Source organism: Microcaecilia unicolor, chromosome 9 (genome assembly GCF_901765095.1).
Source record: "Microcaecilia unicolor chromosome 9, aMicUni1.1, whole genome shotgun sequence".
Lineage (NCBI taxonomy): Eukaryota > Metazoa > Chordata > Amphibia > Gymnophiona > Siphonopidae > Microcaecilia > Microcaecilia unicolor.
Window position 1 is genome coordinate 62291606 of NC_044039.1, and position 25694 is coordinate 62317299.

The following is a 25694-nucleotide window of genomic DNA, read 5'->3' on the forward strand; positions in this document are numbered from 1 at the left end:
GTTCCTTTTGTAGCGCTCGATGACTCGGACGTAAACTTGAATTTTGCCAGCTTTTTCTTTGCTGCCATGAGTTTAGCGTTAGTTCTTTTATATTAGGAGTGATTTTTTCGCTTTTTTGCACGAGGAATGCTTCGATTTTGCTCTAGAGACGACGGAGCTTACTGATCAAGCAGCCATCTCTTCCGATGACGTCACTTCCTCCCTCCTCTTAGTTTTATGTAGTTTACTAACATTAAGGTTTGTCGCCTTTACAATGGTTCCTTTTGTTTCGCCCACTACTGTTCTACTCCCGTCAGCTGTTCCCATCCAACTAACTCTTCCCTGAGAAATTCCCCCTTCTCAGCAAAGTTAGTTCTTTTTGAAATCTAGGACCTCTCACCATAAGATCAGAAACATTGTCCCCATTTGTAAGCACTAGGTCTAGAATAGCTCCATCCCGTGTTGGTTCTGTCACCCACTGCTGAAACAATCCTGTAGAGCAGAGGTTTTCAACCCAGTCCTTGGGGCACACTTAGCCAGTCGGTGTTTTCAGGATCTCCCCATTTAATTCAATGGGGATATCCTGGAAACCCCGACTGGCTGGGTGTGCTCCAAGGACTGGGTTGAAAACCAATGCTGTAGAGAATCCAAGATCCCTCTGCTTCTAGACAATCCCGCAGCAGGGGCAATAGATGTCCGGCATATTAAAATCACCTATCAGTAGTATTTCCTCTTTCCTAGCTATCTTGTGGATGTCTTCAATTAAGTCGCTGTCCAATTCTTCTGACTGTGAAGGTGACCTGTATATTATACCAATGTAAATATAGTTTCCTTTTCATCTTTCCAGTTTAACCCACAGCGCTTCTTCCTTACCCCATACGTCCTGCAGTTCTGTCTCATTAATATTCTTCTTAACATATAATGCCACTCCTGGTTCAGGAGCACAGGAAGATTTGCTTGGAGAACGAGAGAGAGAGAGAATGAGGACCGTAGGGAGGGGGGAGGGTTCAGCGGCAGAGGAAGATTTGCTTTGAGAAAGAGGGCAGAGAGAGAGAAAGATGTATTTGAGAGGGACAGATACAGGAAAAAAACAAGGAAGATGATGATCATGGAGTGTAGGGGAGGGAAGAGATGGTGTCCGTGGAGGGGAAGGGAAGGGGAGAGAAGGGACGCCCATGGAGGGGGAGGGGAGAGAGAGACACGGTGCCCAAGGAGAGGAAGGGGAGAGAGAAGAGACATGGTGCCCGTGGAGGGGAAGGGAAGGGGGGAGAGAAGAGATGCTGTCCGTGGAGGGGAAGGGGAGAAAGAAGAGACAGTGCCTGTGGAGAAGAAGGGAAGGGGAGACGGTGCCCATGGAGAGGAAGGGAAGGGGAGATAGAAGAGACAGTGCCCGTGAAGAGGAAGGGAAGGGGAGAGAGAAGAGATGGTGCCCTTGGAGGGGATATCTATATATTGCACTGTATGTACAGGAGGAAAAGTGAAGGGGATGCTTTATGTGATTAAAATATTTAATCAACCTGATGTACAGCCCTAAAAAAAATACACACAACAAAAACAACATACATCAAAATAAATTAAGGAGTGTGTTCTTCTCCCCCTCCCCCAATGGCAAACAAGTGATGTTATGAGGAGATACCATAGCGGTGGGGGGGGGGGGGGGGGGAGGGGAAAGCAGGAGAGTACTGCCATAAAAAGAATCAACAGGCCACAGGTAATTGTCATGTAGGACAAAGCAGAGCAAAGGTTGATTACTACTGTCTGCAGGTACAGCTGCACGCCTAGCGATTAAGCCAGCCAAGGAGCAGTTAGATCTTACCTGCTAATTGGTTTTCCTTTACTCCCTTTAGACCGGCACAGATGGTTATGCACTTCTCCCAGGAGATGGAGACTGAGAACAAACTGAGCTTCAAGTCCCCTGAAAGCCAGTCTACACCTAGCAAAGCAGATGAATCCTAAGCTAAAACACCAGAAAAAAAGGAGGAAACACTCTCTCCAATGATGAAAGCACTCTGTATGTGCCTCTGCCACCATGATCCCTTGACCAGGGTTGTCTGAACTGCTGCTGTCCGTGCACGGAAACTGGCTATATCAAACCCGATCACTTTCGAAAACAGGAGGGTATGGGACGTAAGCACACCAGTCCCTTGTGGCGCCTAGTGTAATACTGTGCTCTGTTCTTTTATTTTATTTATTTATTTTTTTAAGTAGGGAACTGTAAGAATGCGTCAGAGAACCTCCCGAAAAACAAAGGTCATTTGTCAGACAGACCGACAGACCAACTATCAAACCACAGCAACCACTTGGGAGGGACCTGTGCCAGTCTAGAGGGACTAAAAGAAAGCTAATTAGCAGGTAAGATATAATTGCTCCTTCCATAGGGTCCCTCTATACCGGCACAGATGGGAAGTACCAAAGCAGTGACCATCATGGGTGGGACCCCTGGAGCACACTGGCTCTAAACTGCACATCCGGAAGAGCATACACATCCAACCGATAATGACACATAAAAGAATGAAGAGAAGAGCCAAGTTACTGCTCTACAAATTTCCAATGGAGAGACCAAAGAATGCTCCTCCCACGAAGATGTTACAGCCTTCAAGAAAGAGGGAATAGTTGCTTCCGAAGCAAATAGGCCAAAGCCACCGCTTCCTTCACCCACCGGTCAATAGTCACTTTGTATACAGCCTGTCCTTTCTATGACCACCCCTAACAGCACAAAGAGCCAATCAGAGCAGCGAAATTCCCGAGACACTCGCAAATAGTGATGGCGAACCCTGTGAACATCTAACAGGTGTAACTGCTGCTGCTCTTACGAACCTTTCCTGTTACCCAAAACGGGTAAGGAGACCTCCTGATTCAGATGAAACAGAGAGACCACTTTAGGAAGGAAGGAAGGAAGGAACCATCCGGAGGAAGAAAGGATCTATGCAGGACAGAGCCGGCGACCAGACAACAGGGCCATTAGGAACACCTTCAGAGTACAACCTGACAAGGGCTCAAAAGGCACCAACACCAATACAGACAATACACGGTTCATATCCCATGGAGGCCTAAGAAGGCGCACTCATCTAAAGAAACGAACCACATCTGGAAGCGAGTGGAGGAGTGGCCTAGTGGTTAGAGTGGTGGACTTTGGTCCTGGGGAACTGGGTTCGATTCCCACTGCAGGCATAGGCAGCTCCTTGTGACTCTGGGCAAGTCACTTAACCCTCCATCGCCCCAGGTACAAATAAGTACCTAAGCCGCATTGAGCCTGCCATGAGTGGGAAAGCGCGGGGTACAAATAAAAAATAAAAAAAACTCAAAAGATGACCCTGAATGAAACCCTGAAAACATTCCACAACTGCCAACTGTACTTTTAGTGAGGACAAAAGGAGACCCTTATCCAATCCAGCCTGCAAAAAAATCCAGCACCTAAGGCACCAATGCCCAAAGTGACATAATAGAACTATCTGCACACCAGTCCTCAAAAATTCGCCAGACTTGAACATACGCAAGAGAAGTAGATCTTTTCTTAGAGCGCAGCATAGTGGCAATGACAGATCCCAAAAAACCTTTCTTCAGCAAACGTGCCCTCTGAAGGGCCATGCCGTGAGAATCGAGCCGGATCGGACATGAACACTGGCCCCTGCAACAGAGGGTCCGCTGTTGGTGAGAATGGAAGTGGCTTGTCCACTAGGAGACTAATGAGATCCCCATACCAAGGTCTGCGAGGCCAGTCCAGAGCCACCAAGACCACCAGACTGGTGTGCCTCTGAACCTGTTGAAGAACTTGACAGATCAGGGGCCTCGGGGGAAAAACATAAAGAAGCCCATCTGCAGGCCAAGGCTGCACCAGCGCATCGAGACCCTCTGCTCAACTGTCCTTCCTGCGCCTGAAGTAACAAGGCACCTGAGCATTGACCCCAGTCGCCATCGTCCAAGAGCGGAAGACCCCAGCGACTGACTACCTGAGAGAAAGCCGCTGGACTCAGTTTCCATTCTTTGGGGTCCAGGTGATGCCTGCTGAGAAAATCTACCTGAACATTGTCCACTCCTGCTACGTGCACAGCAGAAAGACCTGCCAGATGGACCTCTGTCCAAGCGAGAAGAAGAGAAGCTTCTTCTGCCACATACCTGCTCTTTGTGTCGACTTGACGATTGATGTAGGCTACTGCCTTGAAGAAGGGGCTGAAACGCAAGAATTACCAACCTGATCGCTCTCAGTTTCAACACATTTATCGACCACACACCTTGAGCTACCTGACCCAAACAGTGGGCTCCCCAGCTTGCCAGACTGGCATCCGTCGTTACCACTATCCACCGTGAAGAATCCAGACTTGTGACTCCCTTGGCGAGCTGTTCGTGCTTTCCAAGGCTCATGGCAAGGAGACAACACGAAAGCATCTGTCAAGGGACGGGCAAACTCCAGTGCATAGCCGTCTCGAACAATCTCGAGCATCTGGGGTCCACTCCTCGTAAACGTCCCACAGCCTCGTCCCTATGGGAACCAAGAACTGGACCCCGACACCTTCATTGGGCAGACCTTCCGGAGGCGGCCGCCGAGGGACCAGAGTCCCAACTGCCCTGGCGACCCTCCCGAAAGGACTGCACCCTCTGAAAGAAACGACTGCGCTGAGCCCCACTTCCTCTACCAGGAAGGTAGTGACACACTTCCCAAAATCGAGACTTCCCAGGCACAACTCTGCCACCTGCTTGAGGCCTATCCTTAGTCTCACGCAAGCACTTCACCAACTTATCCAGATCTTGCCCAAACAACAAGGAGCCATGGAATGGGAATTTGCTGAACTTAGACTTAGACTGAAGTTACACTGCCCAGTTGCATCAACTCCCCAATGCTGACACATCAGGCAGCGCTTCAGATGCTGTGACATGGCTGGCAAGAAAAAATACTGCGAGAACACCACGGCCCCCCTCCCCCCCACGAGCAACACACCGACCCAGCGGAAAGGCAAAACCGGCTACTGAGCAGCCAAACAATGAAACACCGCTGCATTGATTTTTTTTTAATTTTGTTTTGGCACGTCTCTCTCTCCTCAACTCCCACTCTTTAAGCTCAGAGAGACAGAACACAGGCCGACCCCACAGCATTCAAGACTGCTGGTCTGCCAGAGGACAGAGTCAGACAGCTGCGGCACAGCAAAGAAATACCCCCACAGAAGGGAGTCAGTTGTTAAATCGCGAGAGGATTGTGAAAAATTACAAGAGGACCTTACGAGACCCCCGTGGGCTTCAGCCCCTATCCAGCAGTCAGAGAGGTGGGAAGAAGCAGCAAAGAGCCTTGGTACAACTAACGAGTAACCAAACCCCAGGACCCTCAACTAACCAGACTGCACAGGCTTACCACTGCTACCATCTGCTGAGACTGAGAACAGACTGGCTTTCAGGGGACTGCACAGCCCACTTATAGGTTTACTTACTTGAAGCATAACCATCTGTGCTGGTCTCGAGGGACGCAATGGAAACACTGTATCTGCAGCCATTTATATGTGTATATACAGCACTATTCACAAGTTGTGTTTTCATGTGATATAGATTGTTGGTTTTCTAGACCTCTTGTCTAGCTGTTTGTTCTTTGCTTGTTTGTTGGTTTTCTAGACCTCTTGTCTAGCTGTTTGTTCTTTGCTCGTTTGTTCATGCGGAGCATGGATTCTTGTTTGTGTTTTCTCAGCTGTTTAGGGGAACATCTCCTATCTGTTGATGCCAAGTAATCTTAGATTTTTCTTCTAGGTGTGAACATAGGAGAAAGGTGGAAGAAGCTTCTACAAGTTACAAAGTCGCATGCCAAGGATCATGTTCTAATTTTTAATGATCTTCACATTTTGATGTCATCACTGGGGGCCAGTGACCAAGAGACAACCCATAAGCTTCTTACAACTTTGCAAGAAGTTTCTAAGTAAGCCATATTTTCATGAAAAAATAATTTTTGCCCCACACATGTTTTTTTGATTTCCTTTTGGCATTCTGGCTCAATGAAAATTGGCCTTTGTTGGTTTTCATCAACTTACCCAAGGGGTTGCCTTATTTTTTTATCCTCTTCCCAATTCAGCCCAACCACCATGGTGACAGTTCTCAGCCAGGAGAGACAAACAGTGGTTCTTAGGGAAAGGAGATGGGATTTGATATACTGCATTTCTGTGGTTACAAAGTGATTTATATATTATATAAAGGTACTTATTTTGTATCGGGCAGTGGAGGATTAAGTTTCTTCCCCAGAGTCACAAGGAGCTGTAGTGGGAATTAATGCTACTACTACTACTTATCGTTTCTATAGCGCTACTAGATGTACGCAGCGCTGATTGAACTCGGTTCCCCTGGTTCTCAGACCACTGCATTAACTATTAGTCTACTCCTCCACTCTAACAGCACCTGGTTAACATAGACCCAAGAATACGAGAAAAGCCATTCTGAGTCAAATTGAGTTCCATTTAGCCCAGTATCCTGTTTCTGACAGTGACCAACCTGGGTATCAGGTCACGAATAGTAGATCTATTTCTCATGGCTCTCTCAATGTCTAGTCATATTTTATGGACTTCTCCTCCAGAAACTTATCCAAACCTTTTTTGAATCCTTTGTTAGTCCCCAAGTCCGCTTTCAAAGAGCTGCTGAGCAGTGAAAATAAACAGCTAATTTTAGTCAGACTTGGCTGAAAAGTCAGCTAAAAATAATTGTCTAAATGTTTGACTGTGAATTGAGATGGGTAAACATTTTGAAATGCAGAGGTTTAATTGCTAACTCCTGAAGTTAGCTAGTTATTCCTTTTCAAATTTTACCCTGAGGTGGTGGTGTTAAGTAACGGCTGACACGTCCCCAGAGGCTGTGAACATAGCATTCCTAGCCAGCCTAGTTCTCCTGTGTAGTAGTATGCAGCACTGGGCTTGCTGTCTATATTCTTTTTATTTTTTCAACTCAGTAGAAGTTGGAAAGAATTATACAAAATGAATCAGTTAGAGAACAAGACAAGGCAGTTAAAAAGGTGGAATTCCCTACTCATCCAAATCCTCAAACTGTCCTACAGCCCAATCTGCCACACCTCCCCACAAACTATCCCATCTCTTCACATAGGGGGTCCTTTTACTAAGGTGTACTAACAGATTTAGCATATGATAAAGATTAGCGCATGCAAAATGCCATGCAGCCCATTCGTTCCAACAGCTGCCTCCTACTCTCATCACGTCTCCTGGTCAGACACACAGGAGGCGCACACACATTAATCCATACACTTGGATTCTGGAGTTACTTTCTGTACATTTGCAACAGTCATATGATTCATTATTTACAGGGTGAAGACAAACTTCGCGTGTATGTGGCCCCTGGAACAATATACTGGAGTATCTTATGATGCTCCAGTATATTGCGGTTTTGAAAACAATGCTAATTAGATTAGCACCATATTTTCTTTGGCTAAAATTGTTAATTGCTCAGGGATTGCTTTACATTAAAAACCAGGCTCCACTCTGCTCAGCTTCGGAGATATCAAGAAATGAGCCACTGTATGAAGGGCACCTGTTGGAATAGACTTAGATATATTTACTTGCCGTGTAAATAAGGCAGCTACAGTTACAATATGCAACTATGAGCCTAAGTAAATTAATCTAAAGAACATAATACAATCCAAATTATATGACATACTCATCAAACATAATAAAATATAGCATAGTCAGAGTGCATAGAATGCTTATTTAACTAATACAATACAATTTAATAAAATAACAGCTTCTTATAGACCAAAGATTTGCATAAACAACAAAGATTTATCTTAGGCTCAGAATGTGGACTACTTTACATTAGTTCTTAAATCACTGATAGCTAAAGGCGGTTTTATATGTAGCCTTATGAAGTGGGCACTGACAAGAGGTTTAAGTCAAGAGATCTCAAAGCATGAAGAGGTAAATAGGGAATAAGGTAACTAATTTATGCAGGTTGGCTGGCCAATGTGGCTTTAAAGCGGATAGTTAACTTGAAATGAATTCTATATTTGATTGAAAGCCAGTGATGTTTTCTCCATAGGGCAGTAAAATGATCAGATTGCTTAGTATAACAAATCATCCTAATAGCAGTGGTTTAGGCAGATGTTTAAGAGAATAAGCAGTGACATATGTCAGCAAGGAATTGCCATCATCCAAATGTATGATAGTCATACCATAGACTAGAGACAGAGATTCCTTCTTTTTTAAAAAATAAAGAACAGAGAAATCAAATCATGTGTAGATAGGAAAAAATAGGATTTGTATAACCACAGAAATATGAGACTGAAATAAGGGGTCAATGTAACACCCAAAATCAGGATTGTATTTTTTCCAAATGACTAGGAAAACATGGATCTGAAGATCTCTGCATTGTTTCAGTTTAATTTCAGTTTGCAATATCATCTAGGCAAGTATTCAATTTTGGTGAATCATATGAGAAATGATTCATGTAATACATCTTTTGAGCATCACCAGCATACTAAGTGCTGATTCCGTGACTCTGAACCAGTGTAACCAGTGATGCCAAGAAAATATTTTAAGTAAGCTTTTTACTTTTTCTCTTTTAAAGAACACCTGGTTCCAATCACCAGCATAGCCTGGGTCAGGCTTTGGGCCTACATCTTTGTCAGGCCCTGGTTGAAATTGAGGATGAAAATTATTGCAAGGCAGTAGAATTACTCTATCCAGTCCGCTACAAAATCCCTTCGATAGGGGGCAGCAATGCTCAGGTAAGTGGGCCTAAGTTGGATAGGAAGCAGATTTTATATTCTTGCTGTTCTTGTTTTTTTACTATTTTGTTTGATTTACAGCCTTACCAGAAAATCCCATCTACTCGGGACTTTCACAATCTCTTCTCCACCATCTCCAATCTATCCAAAATACTACCATCCTTGTACTTGCTCGAGCAAAATGGTTCAGTCATGTCATTGGCTACTGATCAGATTCAAAACTTGACTAGGGCTGCATGTTAATTGCGTTTAATGCTGTGATTTAAAAATGTAAAAATCACATGGTTGGTCTGGCATCTCTCTCTCCCCTCCCAGACTGCCAGCGGCTCTTTCCCCTCCTCTTCCCTTCTCTCCCTACCCGGTTTACTTGTTCAGATGTATTGAAAGGCTGCCTGTGGCCTGCACCCGGGCCTTTCCCTCTCCCCTTCTGAAAACAGGAAGTTGCGTCAGAAGGGAGTGGGACATGTCAGAGGGAAAGGTCCAGTTCAGGCCGAAGGTAGCCTATCAGTACGGCTGTCGCTGGCACTGCAGGGCCGGACTTACTAAAAAGGTAAACTGGGTTAGGAGGGAAGGGGAGGGAGAGATGCCAGACCAATCGAACATGCATATGGGATGGGGAGAGAACCTTGGGGGGGGGGGGGGAGGAATTGAGAGAGAACCTCTGGCGGTGGAGGGGAGGGGGGAATTGAGAGAGAATTGCAGGCGGGGGTGAGGGAGAGAGAACCTCAGGCAGGGCCAAAGGGGGAGTGAGAGATGCTGGACTGTGCATGGGGAGGGGGAGGGGGAAATAGGGAGATATGCCAGTTGAGGGAGAGAAGGTTGGACGGAGGGAAGAGAAGGTTGGAGGGAGGGAAGTGGAGGGATAAGAGAGGGAGATATGTTGGGCTAAGAGGGAGGGAGGGAAGGAGAAAGAGAAAATGGACCTGGGGTGGAGGGAAGGAAGAAATAGAGAAGGGGTTGGACATGGTGGGGGGAGGGGGGGTTGGGAGAGAAGAGAGAGAGATAATGGACCTGGGAGTAGAGGGGAGGCAGGAGAAAGGAAGATATTAGGGCTTTAATCAGTGGCATAGCCACAGGAGAGAGGTGTGGGGCATTGGAGACCTGGGCCCCCCACTTTGGGCTCAGGCCTCCTCCAAAGGTGCAGTACCTGTTCAATGGCTGGTGGGGTAGCTGAAGCCCCACCAGCCGAAGAAATCCACTACCTGAGTCACACTTCCTCCTCATACTGCCTCAGAAGCAAGGAAGTCGGCGGGGTGCCTCCATCCACCAATGCATGCAGGTAATAGAGGGGACTAGGAAAAGTGAAGGAAACTGAAAGGGGTTACTGGCAGTGGGAGAGAATTCTGCTGTGAAGGGCTAGAAGCAACAGAAATGGAAGAGAGGCTGAGTAATGGGGACAGAAGCTGGGAGAGAGGAATAGAGGGGCTAGGAATGGGTGAAGGGGATTGGAAGGGGTTACTGGTTGGGAAAGACAATGCTGTTGAAAGGATTGGAAGAGGCAGAAAGCAGGTGTAAAAAAATCGGGGAATAGTTTGGGGCAGGCTGGGCACCCAATATTCACCCGGGGCCTGCATAAGAGTTATGTAGCGCCCCAGCTGAATATCAGGCCGGAGCCCGCATAAGAGTTATGCAATCCCAGCTGAATATCAGGCCAGGGGCCGCATATCTAAAAAAAAAAAAAAAAAAAAAATCTCTCACTCCCCCCTAAACAATAACCCCTCTTTCTCTCCCCCTCCCCCAAGCTCATGGCAAGAACACCCCTGCCCCCCCCCCCCCCCCACCATCCAGGTAAGCCCTCTCCTAAGGCCTACTTGTATCCCTCATGGTTCAGAGAGGACATTGGGGGCAGGACTGCAGCCCCCTTGCTCCTGGCCCTTGTGGCACCTCTCCAAAATGGCTGCCATGAGAGGTCATGCCTCAGAGCCATGCCTAGGGTCTCTGGCGCCCCCCTGCAGACTATCAGTTGGGCCCCACCCCCCCCGGTGTGGCACAAGATGCAAAGGAAATAGGAGCTGAAAGATGGAGTGCATCTTTGTGGGATTGCTCAACAAATAGATCACAAATAATTTTTTATGATTTTTAACTGTGAAAATTATTGTTCACCACTTGCCACACTGACAGGAATTGTCAGCAATAGTCTTAGAAACAAATTGCTATACATTACAAAATAAGATAGCAGATGTAAATTCTCAAAGTGGACATATTCCAAACGCTAAAATGAAAATAAAATGATTTTTTTCTACCTTTGTTGTCTGGTGACTTTTCTTTTTCTGATCATGCTGGCCCAGTGTCTGATTCTGCTGCTATCTGTCCTCTTAACTCCGTTTCCAGGGCTTCCTTTCCATTTATTTCTTTACTTTCCTCCTTCTTCATTTCTTGCTCTATATCTATTTCCAGCAATTTCTCCTCTCTCCCTGGGTCCTGCCCTCCCATCCATGTCCCTCTCTGCCCTTCCCTCCTCCATCCATAGCCAGCAATTCTCCTCTCTCCCCTCCCCTCCATTCCCAGCAATTTCTCCTCTCCCTGGGCCCTGCCCTCCCATCCATGTCCCTCTCTGCCCTTCCCTCCTCCATCCATAGCCAGCAATTCTCTCTCCCCTCCCCTCTATTTCCAGCAATTTCTCCTCTCTCTGGGCCCTGCCCTCCCATCCATGCCTCTCTGCCCTTCCCTTACCCCTCAGCTCCACGCCCTGGGGCCTTTAAATCCTTTCCTCTGTCTTAGAGATCCTATGTGCAAGAGTCCACCAGTGTGAGGGGAAGATGCCATGAAATCTAGAGCTAGTGATGCCACTACACAGAAAGCAAAGAAGACACTGGAAGAAAAACAAGACAGCAGGAAGCACATTAACTAATGAAAAGCCTTCTCCAATGCTGGTCCTGATCTATGAGTTCTACCACTGTAGGAGCAGCTCTGTTCTGCAGAAAACATTGTAACTGAGCCAGATCATAAAAAAATAAATGAATTACATTGTTTCACATAAAGTGAAAAGTGGCACCCAAGGCAACCATTTCCTGCCTTGGGTGCCACAAACACTGAGAGACTTTAGAAATATCAGGGAACAATAGAAACTTTCGAACCTAGATGTATCACTACATTTAGAAAACAGTTTCAAGGTCCAATTTTTGTCTGGCTCAAGAGCATAAGTAACCCTCAAAGTCTCCCTTCTGGAGATATCTTCAGTCAACGGCTCCAACAGAGCAATTTCCCTCCACCTGCACCCTCACGCTCGTTGGTTCCCTCAGTGTCCCACCTTCTTCTGACGTCAGAAGAAGGCGGGACACTGAGGGAACCAACGAGCGCGAAGGGAAGGGAGACATCGGCAGCGCTTTCACTGACGCTGCTGCGACAGTCGGAGCCTTGGAGGTAAAAGATTTAAAGGCCCCGGCGGGGCGAGGATAAGCACCGCGGTGGAGCCCTCCAGAGGTTGGTGCCCCCTGTGGTGCTTACCCCGCTTACCGTGTTGGCACGGCCCTGCCCCTGTCCCCAATGACCTTTCTGGACTACCAGGGGTACAGGTAGGCTCAGAGACCTGCCTGGTTGGCTGAGAATGGAGGGGGGGGGGGGTCTTCTGAATGGGGGTTCTTTCTGCAGTCTGGAGGAGGACAGGAGGGGACTCAGGTTCTCTTTTTTTGCTGCTGTTGTTTTTAAACTAAAACAAAGTTATGGGGGTGTCAGCCCGATATTCAGTGCCAGCACCTGCATAGGTAAGTGTTCTTATTTAGGACAGCTTTTGAGCTGTCCTAAATTAAGCTGCTTAGCTCTGCGGGTGCCAGAACTGAATATTGCCATCACCTTCATAACCTTGGGCTCCTCTCCAGTGCCACCCCCAGCGCTGCCCCTGACATGCCCACTTTTTGTTTGGGCGTCTGTGGGGATATTCTGTGGTACTCTCAGGTTATGTGCCGCTGAATATCCCCACTGAAGCGTTGAGAAGTGATTTAAGCAGGCAGGAGAGGCTCCTACCCGCCTAAATTGCTTTGAATATCGACCCTTAAGACCCTTCTCAACTTCAGGAAAGGAGAAAATCTCCCCCAGAGGACTTCTCCGTTGTCTGGATGAGGACAAGCACAGGGCCAAGATGTTGGGTGTCCTTGACTGACTCTCCACCCATGGAAGCTGTGAACATGCTTGTGCACAGCATCCTTAAGGCAGCACAGATGAGGAATTGGGAGACCCTTCTCTCTGTGCAGCCCATTTCTCAAAAGACCACCCAAAATCCCATCTCCTTCCAGCTCAACAATTGGCGTTCATTGAAGCCCTGCTAGATACGGTTTCAGGCTCGGCTCCAACTTCCAGCTCCTAGTGCAGATCTCATGATCAACATTGCTCACAAGGGTCAACAAAGCCAACAGGTCACAGAGTCCAAAAGGCTTCCATATTAAGTACATAAGTAATGCCATACTGGGAAAAGACCAAGGGTCCATCGAGCCCAGCATCCTGTCCACGACAGCGGCCAATCCAGGCCAAGGGCACCTAGCAAGCTTCCCAAATGTACAAACATTCTATACATGTTATTCCTGGAATTGTGGATTTTTCCCAAGTCCATTTAGTAGCGGTTTATGGACTTGTCCTTTAGGAAACCGTCCAACCCCTTTTTAAACTCTGCTAAGCTAACCGCCTTCACCACTTTCTCCGGCAACGAATTCCAGAGTATTTTGGAAAGCGTGAACAGACGCTTCACATCCACCTGTTCCACTCCACTCATTATTTTATATACCTCTATCATGTCTCCTCTCAGCCGTCTCTTCTCCAAGCTGATTAGCCCTAGCCTCCTTAATCTTTCTTCATAGGGAAGTCGTCCCATCCCCGCTATCATTTTAGTCACCCTTCTCTGCACCTTTTCCAATTCTACTATATCTTTCTTGAGATGCGGTGACCAGAATTGAACACAATACTCAAGGTGCGGTCGCACCATGGAGCGATACAACGGCATTATAACATCCTCACACCTGTTTTCCATACCTTTCCTAATAATACCCAACATTCTTTTCGCTTTCCTAGCCGCAGCAGCACACTGAGCAGAAGGTTTCAGCGTATTATCGACAACGACACCCAGATCCCTTTCTTGGTCCGTAACTCCTAACGTGGAACCTTGCATGACGTAGCTATAATTCGGGTTCTTTTTTCCCCACATGCATCACCTTGCACTTGCTCACATTAAACGTCATCTGCCATTTAGCCGCCCAGTCTCCCAGTCTCGTAAGGTCCTCTTGTAATTTTTCACAATCCTGTCAAGATTTAACAACTTTTTTAATAACTTTGTGTCATCAGCAAATTTAATTACCTCGCTAGTTACTCCCATCTCTAAATCATTTTTAAATATATTAAAAAGCAGCAGTCCTAGCACAGACCCCTGAGGAACCCCACTAACTACCCTTCTCCATTGTGAATACTGCCCATTTAACCCCACTCTCTGTTTCCTATCCTTCAACCAGTTTTTAATCCACATTTCCTCCTATCCCATGACCCTCCAATTTCCTCTGTAGCCTTTCATGAGGTACCTTGTCAAACGCCTTTTGGAAATGCAGATACACAATATCAACCGGTTCCCCTTTGTCCACATGTTTGTTTACTCCTTCAAAGAATTGAAGTAAATTGGTCAGGCAAGATTTCCCCACACAAAAGCCGTGCTGACTCGGTCTCAGTAATCCATGTCCTCGGATGTGCTCTGTAATTTTGTTTTTAATAATAGCCTCTACCATTTTCCCTGGCACTGACGTCAGACTCACCGGTCTATAATTTCCCGGATCTCCCCTGGAGCCTTTTTAAAAAATCGGTGTTACATTGGCCACCCTCCAATCTTCCGGTACCACGCTCGATTTTAAGGATAAGTTGCATATCACTAGCAGTAGCTCCGCAAGCTCATTTTTCAGTTTTATCAGTACTCTAGGATGAATACCATCTGGTCCAGGAGATTTGCTACTCTTCAGTTTGCTGAACTGCCCCATTACGTCCTCCAGGTTTACCATGAAGTCAGTAAGTTTCTCCGACTCGTCCGCTTGAAATACCATTTCCGACACCGGTATCCCACCCAAATCTTCCTCGGTGAAGACCGAAGCAAAGAATTCATTCAGTCTCTCTGCTACATCTTTGTCTTCCTTGATCGCCCCTTTTACCCCTCGGTCATCCAGCGGCCCAACCGATTGTTTTGCCGGCTTCCTGCTTTTAATTTACCGAAAAAAATTTTTACTATGTTTTTTTGCCTCTAATGCTATCTTTTTTTCGTAATCCCTCTTGGCCTTCTTTATCTGCGCCTTGCATTTGCATTGACACTCCTTATGCTGCTTCTTGTTATTTTCCGACGGTTCCTTCTTCCATTTTTGAGAAGGAACAGCTTCCTCGCCATTCCATAGTGGTCAAATCTGCCCTCAAAAGGGCCATGATTACCAGAAACAATGCCTTGGTGCCCTCTGGGTGGGATGCTAAGACTCTGGAATCTTTTAGGAGAAATGTTTTCAGGATTCTGTGCTTATATTCTGCATACAGTCCTACCAGCTCTTACATGCACAGCTACTTGCGGAACTTGTAGAGGCGTTTGTGGACATTTAGTCGCACAACTCTGTGAGTTAGTAGCCAAGCAAAAGGAGTGTCAAAAGGACTGAGCTTGGGCAGCCTATGATGCTTTTGATGTGGCATTAGGTATTGTCATGCACAGAATCACCTGGCTGTTTGTTTCAGACCTCGAATAGTGGTTCCTGCGAAGCTGGCGGACATCCTTTGCTGAAGTGATAATCTTTTGGGGGGACGAGGTGGAGGAGGTCCCCGCCACAGCTCACTCCCTCTGCAGCATCCAATTCTTGAAGGTTTTCGGGCACTAGTATATTCCTCCTGCCCACCCTTCCCTGCAATCCTAGGGCCCCCACTCCTGCCCTCAGGAGCAGTGGACCCAAAAGCTCCAGCCAGATCCCTAGTCAAAGCAAGGGGCGAGCTTTTGTTTGACTGTCCTGGATGACTGGTAAGAGGGATGCTGAATTTTTCTCAAGCAAAATGGCTCCTTGTTACCTTGGGTGTTACACTCTTCATTGGCAAGAGCTCCATCCAAATTGTCCACCATGAGCGACAAAGTTCAGCCCTCAGTACCAGGACGTGTAGAGGAACTCGCTTCCCTTCTACAGGCCTCCGGGAGAAGCAGAGATGGGATTCTATTCCAAGTACTTACTTGTGCCTAAACAAATGGGGGGATTTCATCCCATGATAGTCTTAAAGGCCCTGAACAAATACATGGTCAAAGAAAAGATCAGGATGGTTTTTCCTCCAATCTTTAAGGATCTCTTTGCCACTCATCTTAACACAAAGTCCCTTAGTTCGGTTCCAGGCTGAGATCACACAACAGGCTAGCATTAGGCATCTTGGGGGGGGGGAGGGGGGAAGGTCTTCTGTACATATATGCTCCAATACCTGTCGTGGGGAAGACTTTGCTGAAACTCAGATAGGACTGAGGAACCATGATTCTTATTGCACCCTACTGGCCACGACAAATATGGTTCCCTCGACTACTGGAGTTATCCTCCAAAGACCCTCATTACTCAGACTGAAGTCTTTTCTGCATCTCAGTTTCCAGTCCTTAGCTTTCAGAGCTTCGATGTTGAGAGTGTAGAAATTGCATTCCTTCAATTGCATGAGGTTGTCTCCCAGGTCCTACTTGCTTCCAGGAAAGATTCCACTAAGTAGTCATATAATTTCAAGTGGAAGAGGTTTGCCATCTAGCTTAGATCCCTTTTCCTGCCCTACAAAAAAACTGCTTGAATAGCTTCTACACCTTTCTGAGTCTGGTCTCAAAACCAATTCTGTAAGAGTTCAACTTAGTGCAATTGGCACTTACCATACTGTGTAGAACAGTGGTCTCCAACCTTTTTCATGTAAAGGCCGCAAAGTGGACACAAGAAAACTCTGGGGGGTGGGGGGGGGGGGGCAAAAGATTTTAGGCTTATATATGTAATTTTTAAATACTAATTTTGATTCTAAAAGGACTTTTATGTTGCTCAAATCTTATTATACCAATAGAAAATAGAAAATATTCTTATTTATGATCCTCTGGATCTTTTCAAGTGGAATTCACTGGATCCAACTTTTACCTGTTTCCCAAGCATCTCCACCCTCTCATTTCTTCATGTTTTCCTGAACACATTCTCCAAACCACATACCTCAGCTACATGTCCTTACAAAGGGTGCGGCCCCAAAAGCTAAATGCAGCAACTCCAACAAGCACAATATTGACTCCTTTTTGCTGCTAGTGGTTAATTATTATCTATGGCAGAGAAATTGAATTGGTTCAACTGAAGGATGTGGCATCATCAGGAGGCGAGTGGAGAAAAGGCCTCATTGACACGCACGCGTGCACTCGTACACATGTCAGGCACATGCAGCCCAGTTGAGCTTCACGGGTGTTTCGTGTTTTGCTCAGAGAACATCTGCTACAGGTGAGTACCTTTGCTATCTATCTGAAAAAAGGTGGCATCAAAGACATTTCCCAGTTGTGATTTCACTGTAGGCATCAGCGCTGGCAGCCAAAGGACACAGCATGTTTAAGGGTAATTCTATAACAGGGGCCTAGTAAAGACACTGGTTATGGTGCCTATTTCAAGCCTATTCTAGATTTTGAGCCCATTAGGGGTAAAACTACTTAGGTCTAGGCAGTAAGTAGAGAGAGAAAGCACCGTGACTCACAGCTAGCAGCAATATTCTCACTAGCAGCACCAAACAGAATCAACTGAACTGACAATCTGTTTTAAACTTCCTGTCTGAGGTCAGAGTTTACTCACATCAAAAATAGCTTTTAAAAGGGGCATAAAAGAGCTAAAAGACAAAACAAAGCACTAGCGATTTTAGTGCATGCTAATGCTAGAGACACCCATATATTCCTACGCCATTAAAAAATGCTCAAAATCACTTTAAAAATTATTCATTCCGGGCAGCCATTTTGTATGTGTTCCAGTGACGTTATTGGAACAGAAAAGGACTATAAAATAAATATTACAAGTGTCATAACTCATAAAAACCAATGTGAAGGGGCAATAAACTTAAAAAAAACAAAATAGATCTTAAATCAGGAAATAAGCATAAAGATGGGCATGCACTAACAATTAACACACATAATAATTCAAGAATCAAACACAAATGTTAATTACTATAACAAACTTTTCAATTTAAAATCATAAATAAAGAATTAAAAAAAAAAAAAATTACTATAACAAACAAATAATCCTAAAAAACGTATAAATGAAAACAATTAGCATATCAAACAAGCTAAAAATTAAATCAATATAATAAAATAATACTGTCACATCCGTCGTTCCCTCCGGCTGCTCCTCCGCGTGAAGCAGGAGCCGGCGTCCACCACGACGAAGGCCGGCTTTCTTGAGGCCACGGAGGGGAGCCGGGGCTCGCCATGGTGATGGCCGCCCGGGCCGGAGGCCGCCGATCGCGGCTGTGGGACTCTCGATCGCCGGCTACGGGGGCTGTGTTTGCGCCAGTAATGGAAATGGCGCCGAGGCGCGATGGCCGGCGTCTTCTTCATTCTCGGGCGCGGGAACCCAAAGCTCCGCCTCAGAGGAGTTAGACTGGAAGACCAGCACGATAGATCCGCCTGGGAGATCGGTCAGAGCCAATCAGAAGGGTTCTGTCGATAACTAAGTCCTGATTGGCCGGCTATGTCTACGGGGGCTGGGCGGCTGATTGCCGAACAGTATTTAAGGAATGAGCCTGAGATAGGATATTGCTTCAGGTTCTGTTACCCGAGGCCAGTCTCCGTGGTTCCTGTGTTCAGTTGGTTTCCTGGTGTTGCTGATTTTGGACTTTTGGACTGTTTCCTGGTTTTCTCTGCTAGCTGCTGCCTGCCTTGACCTCTTGCCTGACTCTAACTACGCTGTTAGCTGCCTGCCCTGATCTGTTGCCTGGTTGTGGACGTCTCTATTCCACCTGCCCGCTTCTCTCCTGGTTCCAGTCCAGGTCAGTCCGTCAACCCCGCGGTTCCTGAAGTCCCGTTGACCGCCTGCAGCTGGGGGCTCAACCCTTGGTGAACGGCGGTCGCCGCAGGTGAAGACTTGGGGTTGCACGGCTGTCCTTTGAGGTCCTTCGGGGCCTTATGGGACCTAAGGGCTCACCTTCCTTGTGGACAAGGCAGGAACCTGAAGCCATGAGCTCGCCTACGCAACCCGACCTACGGGACCTGGCTAAAATTCTCCAGCAGCAGCAGGAGCAGTTGAACGCCCTGTCGGGGGCCCTGCAGAATGTCTGCTCTCAGCTAACCACGGTCCAGGTGCAGAACCAGGCCGCTGCGGCACACCAGGTCGCCGCAGCGGCTCCCCGTCCGGGAGGGTCCTTCCCGGGACCTCGGTTCCCTGAGCCTACTCGGTTTGATGGTGTTCCCGGAAGCTGCCGGGGGTTCCTCAACCAGTGCAACTTATACTTCAAGATGCAACCAGAAGCTTTTGCCTCACACCAGATAAGAGTGGCCTATGTTATTTCCTTGCTCACGGGACGGGCCCTAGCCTGGGTGTCCCCGCTATGTGAACAACAAGATCCGCTTTTGGACAACTACGCGGAGTTCCAATGCCGATTTCGCATGTTGTTTGATCTTCCAGGAAGGCCGTCTTCCGCCGCTTCCGAGCTGCTGTGGATCCAACAGGGCGAAGGGACCGTGGCAGACTATGCTATCCGGTTCCAGACTCTGGCGACTGAATTGCGCTGGAATCAGGAGTCCCTATCCACGATCTTCCTGGAGGGGCTTCAGGATCGAATCAAGGATGAGCTGGCTGGCCGGGAGGTTCCAGGGCAGTTGGACGCATTGATCTCGCTCTGTGTCCAGGTGGATACCCGTTTCCAGGAAAGGGCCAGAGCCCATGCGGACCGGCGGAGGGGGTCTGGAGGCGGGCCCCGGTCTAGTCGGGTACCTTCCCCCCGACGGGGCTCCAACGAATCCAGGGCGACCTCTGAGGAACCTATGGTCATCGGCCGTCAACGGTTAACCCCGTCGAAAAGGACTCAACGCCTTCCGGGCGGCCTGTGCCTGTATTGCGGCGAGGCCGGTCATTTCATCCGCACTTGCCCCGCACGGCCGGGAAACGCCGCTCCCAAGGCGCCCTGAGGGGAGGAGTCTTGGGGCACTCGAATCCCCTACCAGACCATCTGATAACTCTCCCGGTGACCCTGCGGTGGCAGGAGACGATGGTTCACACCCGAGCTCTTTTGGACTCCGGGGCCGGGGGAAATTTCATTTGTCAGGAACTCTTGCGGCAAATGGGATGGCCTACACTGCCCTATCGACCCACTTTGCAAGTGACATCCATCCAGGGAACAGCGTTACCCCAGCCTATCACAGAGGTGACTCCATTTTGGGGGCTCCAGGTGGGGGAAGACCACCGGGAGGACGCTCAATTTCTGATTTTACCCCGCACCATTCATCCTGTGGTACTGGGCCTGCCCTGGTTACGGCGTCATACTCCTGTTATAGATTGGACTTTAGGGAGGATTCAAGCCTGGGGTGGCGCCTGTACTGAGACCTGTTTGAAGGACTGGGAATCCAGCTGTCCCGCGGTAGTAGCCACTGTGTCAGTCTGTCAAGCTGCTCTACCAGAGGAGTACCGGGAGTTCGCTGATGTGTTTAGTCCCGTGGAAGCGGATGTGCTACCCCCTCATCGGTCCTTTGATTGCGCTATTAATCTGATGGCTGACAAAATGCCGCCGCGGGGCCGACTCTATACCCTGTCCCGAGAGGAAACGAAGGTCATGCAAGCCTACATCTGGGAGAATCTCCAGAAAGGGTTCATTCGTCCCTCCACGTCCCCTGCCGGGGCAGGATTCTTCTTCGTGACCAAGAAAGATGGCTCCTTGAGGCCCTGCATTGACTACTGGGGCCTAAATGCCATCACCGTTAAGGACCGATACCCCCTGCCCCTTATCCCGGAGCTGTTTGATCGGCTACAGGGGGCCCAGATCTTCACTAAATTGGACCTCCGTGGAGTATACAACTTGGTCCAGATCCGGCAGGGGGACGAATGGAAAACTGCATTTAATACACATGAGGGGCACTTCGAATACCGGGTGATGCCTTTCGGCCTGTGCAACACCCCAGCAGTGTTCCAGAGATTCATAAACTTCGCTCTTGAAGACCTGCTTTACGCAACGGTAATTGTATACCTAGATGACATCCTGATCTTTTCCAAGGATCCCCAGGAGCATGTGGCCCACGTTCGGACTGTTCTTCAGCGCCTACGGCAATATCGCCTGTTTGCCAAACTCAGCAAATGCTCATTCCATCAGCAGACTCTGCCATTTCTGGGACATATTCTTTTACTTGGGGGTCTGCGAATGGATCCAGACAAACTTCGCGCTATCCAGGAGTGGCCTCAACCCCAAGGCCTGAAGGCGCTGCAGCGGTTCTTGGGGTTCGCGAATTACTATCGTCAATTTATTCCTCACTATTCGCAATTGACAGCTCCGCTGACAGTGCTCACTAAGAAGCATGCGGATGTTCGGAACTGGCCAGCCAAGGCGCAAGCAGCATTTAGTCACTTGAAGAAAGCCTTCAAATCCGCTCCCATCCTTCAGGCCCCAGATCCTAACAAGCCTTTTGTGGTAGAGGTGGACGCCTCAGCTTTGGGCGCCGGGGCAGTCCTCTCTCAAGTTAACACCAAGGGCCGCGTCAACCTTGCTTCTTTTTCTCCTGGAAGTTCTCCCCTGCGGAACGCAATTATACTGTGGGAGGCAGAGAATTGCTAGCATTAAAGTTAGCTCTGCAAGAATGGAGACATCTGCTGGAGGGGCCAGAGCACTGATTTACAGTGATTACGGACCACAAAAATCTTTTGTATCTGCAGGAGGCCCAAAGGCTGAATCCGCGGCAAGCACGCTGGTCGCTGTTTTTCGCCAGGTTCCGGTTTCAACTTGTGTTCCGGTCAGCTGCACAGAATACCCCTGCGGACTCTCTCTCCCGAGCCTTCGAAGCTCCAGAGGACATTGAAGAGCCTCATCCTATGTTAGATCCAGCCTGCCTCTGTGCGGCCCCGGGAGGGGTCACCCCGATGCGGGAACTGGTGCATCCTCAGGACCGGGAAAAAGTAATGCGTTGGGGACTTTCGTCTGTATGGGCTGGACACTTTGGGTTCCAAAAAACCCTCCGTCTGATTTCTCCACAGTACCAATGGCCTCGTATGAAGCAAGATATCCTTCAGTTTGTCACGACCTGCCCAACCTGTGCCCGGACCAAGTCAGTGGTGGGGCGCCCCTGGGGAGATTTGCAGCCCTTGCCCGTTCCTGCAGCACCCTGGGAGGAATTGTCTATGGATTTCATCACGGATCTTCCCCGCTCCCAGGGGCACACAGTAATTTGGGTGGTGGTAGACCAGTTCTCCCGTATGGCACACTTTGTTCCCCTGCCAGGTCTTCCGTCGGCAGCACTGTTAGCCCAACAGTTTATCCAACATATCTTCCGGCTCCATGGGTTACCAGTTAGGATCATCAGTGACCGCGGAGCCCAGTTCACTTCACGATTCTGGAGAGCCTTGTGTTCTGCTCTGGGGGTTGCTACCCATTTCTCCTCTGCCTACCATCCGCAGACCAACGGGATGGTTGAAAGGATTAACCAAACATTGAAGGGGTTCTTGCGGGCTTTTGTCAATAAGCGGCAAGACAACTGGGCATCCCTTCTTCCGTGGGCCGAGTTCGCCTATAACCACAGCGAACACTCTGCCTCTGGGCAATCTCCATTTTTCATGGTGTATGGACAACATCCGTGGCTTCCTTCACCCATCCCCTCTGACTCATCTACGCCTATGGTTACTCAAACCCTGGCTGACCTGCGGGAGGTCTGGAATATGGCCCGAGAGCAGTTACAGAAAGCAGCCGCCAGGTATAAATCGTTTACTGACCGACACCGGCGCCCCGCCCCGGTTTTGCAGCCAGGGCAAAAGGTATGGCTGAGCACCAAATACCTGAGGCTCCGGGTACCCTCTCGGAGGCTGGGGCCACGATACATCGGGCCGTTTGTGATCCTGTCTCGGATCGGAGCAGTGACATACCGCCTGCGGCTACCCAGTACTTTGCGGATCCATAATGCCTTCCATGTTTCTCTACTGAAGATCTTTCGGGGGTCTAAATGGCATCCACAGAATAAGGAGTCAATTGTTCCAGAGGCTGACCCCGATCCAGAGTATGAGGTGGAAGAAATCATAGACTCCAAGAGGCGCCGGGGAAAGCTGCTCTACCTGTTATCATGGAAGCATTTCGGTCCCGAAGATAATTCCTGGGAGCCAGCTACCAATGTACATGCCCCGGAGTTGGTACGAGCCTTTCATGATCGGTATCCTCAAAAACCTGGACCCAGGAGGAGGGGGGCAACCGGGGGGGATACTGTCACATCCGTCGCTCCCTCCGGCTGCTCCTCCGCGGGAAGCAGGAGCCGGCGTCCACCACAACGAAGGCCGGCTTTCTTCAGGCCACGGAGGGGAGCCAGGGCTCGCCGTGGTGATGGCCGCCCAGTCCGGGGCCGGAGGCCGGCGATCGCGGCTGCCGGACTCTCGATCGCCGGCTACGGGGGCTGTGTTTGCGCCAGTAAGGGAAATGGTGCCGAGGCGCGATGGCCGGCGTCTTCTTCATTCTCGGGCGCGGGAACCCAAAGCTCCGCCTCAGAGGAGTTAGACTGGAAGACCAGCACGATAGATCTGCCTGGGAGATCGGTCAGAGCCAATCAGAAGGGTTCTGTCGATAACCAAGTCCTGATTGGCCGGCTATGTCTACGGGGGCTGGGCGGCTGATTGCCGAACAGTATTTAAGGAATGAGCCTGAGATAGGATATTGCTTCAGGTTCTGTTACCCGAGGCCAGTCTCCGTGGTTCCTGTGTTCAGTTGGTTTCCTGGTGTTGCTGATTTTGGACTTTTGGACTGTTTCCTGGTTTTCTCTGCTAGCTGCCGCCTGCCTTGACCTCTTGCCTGACTCTGACTACGCTGTTAGCTGCCTGCCCTGATCTGTTGCCTGGTTGTGGACGTCTCTATTCCACCTGCCCGCTTCTCTCCTGGTTCCAGTCCAGGTCAGTCCGTCAACCCCGCGGTTCCTGAAGTCCCGTTGACCGCCTGCAGCTGGGGGCTCAACCCTTGGTGAACGGCGGTCGCCGCGGGTGAAGACTTGGGGTTGCACGGCTGTCCTTTGAGGTCCTTCGGGGCCTTACGGGACCTAAGGGCTCACCTTCCTTGCGGACAAGACAAATACATCCAATACATAAATTTATAATAGCATATCTCTTGCAATAAAACTAATAGGAAATGTTTTATTGTACTATGAATTCCTCTACAAAATTCATTTGCAGCACTAGTATATTATGATATTTGAGAAATCAGAACTGAAGTGAATCCAGAGTCCAAGACAGTAATTCAAAGGAAATTGCATTCCCAATACACAGACAAAACATCTCAACATCTTGCTGCAAAGGGACTCCATTATCTGAGGCATTAAATTGGAAGCAGACTCCATGGGCCCCAACAAAGTGCTATGCCATCCAGGCTCCTCAGCTAGAAGAAATACAAACCAAATACTGAGTGCAATTAGAGAACATACATACATAGTAGTGACGGCAGAAAAAGACCTGCACGGTCCATCCAGTCTGCCCAACAAGATGAACTCATGTGTATACCTTACCTTGATTTGTACCTGTCTTTTTCAGGGCACAGACTGTATAAGTCTGCCCAGCACCAGCCCCGCCTCCCACCACAGAGAGTAAAAATTCTAAGGTTGATATTGTAATACACATGAGAACAAATGGCCTAGCCAGGAATAGCATGCCTGTAGTATAGAGACCTTTCCAGAAGTTGGGGGAAGGGTTGAGGTAAGGACTGCGGCTTTTCTGAAATACCGTTTGCCTATGGCATGAGGAAAGACTACGAAATACAGAGAACTTCAATAGGTGGCTTAAAACTAGGTGCCAAAAAGGTTTTAAAAACATAAGTGTGATGGAGCAATGTATTTTGTAATGAAGGGCTATATCTTTCTGACACAGGAAAAGGATCCTTGGTCAGAAATACAGGCAAAATATTTCTAAGTATTGAAACTAGAAGGTGAAGGTGCAGATAAACTCCAGAAGTCACGCCCACCAAAACCAACAGCAAGAAAGTGACAGCAGTGGGGAAAGAATTAAACCAGCTTAACTTAGATGGGGAGATTAGGCAGAAGGATAGGTAGAGGGTGAGAGAGACAATATATAACAGGAAAGCTATGTACACAAATGTTCACAGTCTATGCAACAGAGTTCATGATTTGCAGGCCCTGATGTTACAGGCAAACTTGGATATTATCTCTGTCACAGAGACCTGGTTCAATGACTCCCATAAATGTGATGCAAACATACCAGGCTATACCCTATGGAAAGCTAGAGATGGTTGGAAAGGTAGAGGGATAGCTTTATACGTGACAACAGTATTAAAGCGGCTGAAATGCAGGGGACTTGGAGAGAGGAAAAAGCAATATGGATTCTCTTAGAAAGAGAAGATGAAACCTCCATCCACACAAACGTCCAACACAAACAGAGAAGTTGGACAAAGATTTGGTCATAAAAATGGAAATGAAGGAGAAGGTACTGTTGCTGGGAGATTTCAACCTGCTGGATGTGGATTGGAATGTCCCATCTGTGGAATCGGAAAGAGGTAGAGACATTGTGGATGCTTTTCAAAGTGCACTGCTGAGACAAATGGTAATGAAACCCATGAGGGGAGGGGGTAATACTAGATCTTGTGCTCACAAGATAGTGTCCAACATCCAAGTAGGTGCCCACCTGTCCAATAGTGTTCATCACAAAGGCAAAGAGGTGGCGTCGCTGACAAAATAAAGGCAAAAGAGATTGAAATACAAAAGAACGCAAGAAGAGGAACATAGAGATTACCAGATAAAATTGAAAGAACTAAAGAGGTTCTGATGAAGGAACAGATGTATAAAAACATAAAGAAGGATGACGACTTTCTCAGGTATATTAATGAATGGAAGAATGCTATAAATGGAATTGTAAGGCTGAAAGATGCTATAAACCGCTAT

The 25694-nt window shown here is 48.1% G+C and overlaps 1 protein-coding gene across 3 annotated transcripts in view; it reads left to right on the forward strand.

Moving 5' to 3' along the window:
• TTC38 (tetratricopeptide repeat domain 38) overlaps nucleotides 1-25694 on the forward strand; it is a 561013-nt gene that overhangs the window by 491269 nt on the left and 44050 nt on the right. For all 3 annotated transcript variants that reach the window (XM_030214669.1, XM_030214670.1, XM_030214671.1), the window contains 2 exons: nucleotides 5710-5875; nucleotides 8518-8677. In XM_030214669.1, the coding sequence (XP_030070529.1) occupies nucleotides 5710-5875; nucleotides 8518-8677 (326 nt within the window). The remainder of the gene's footprint in view (nucleotides 1-5709; nucleotides 5876-8517; nucleotides 8678-25694) is intronic.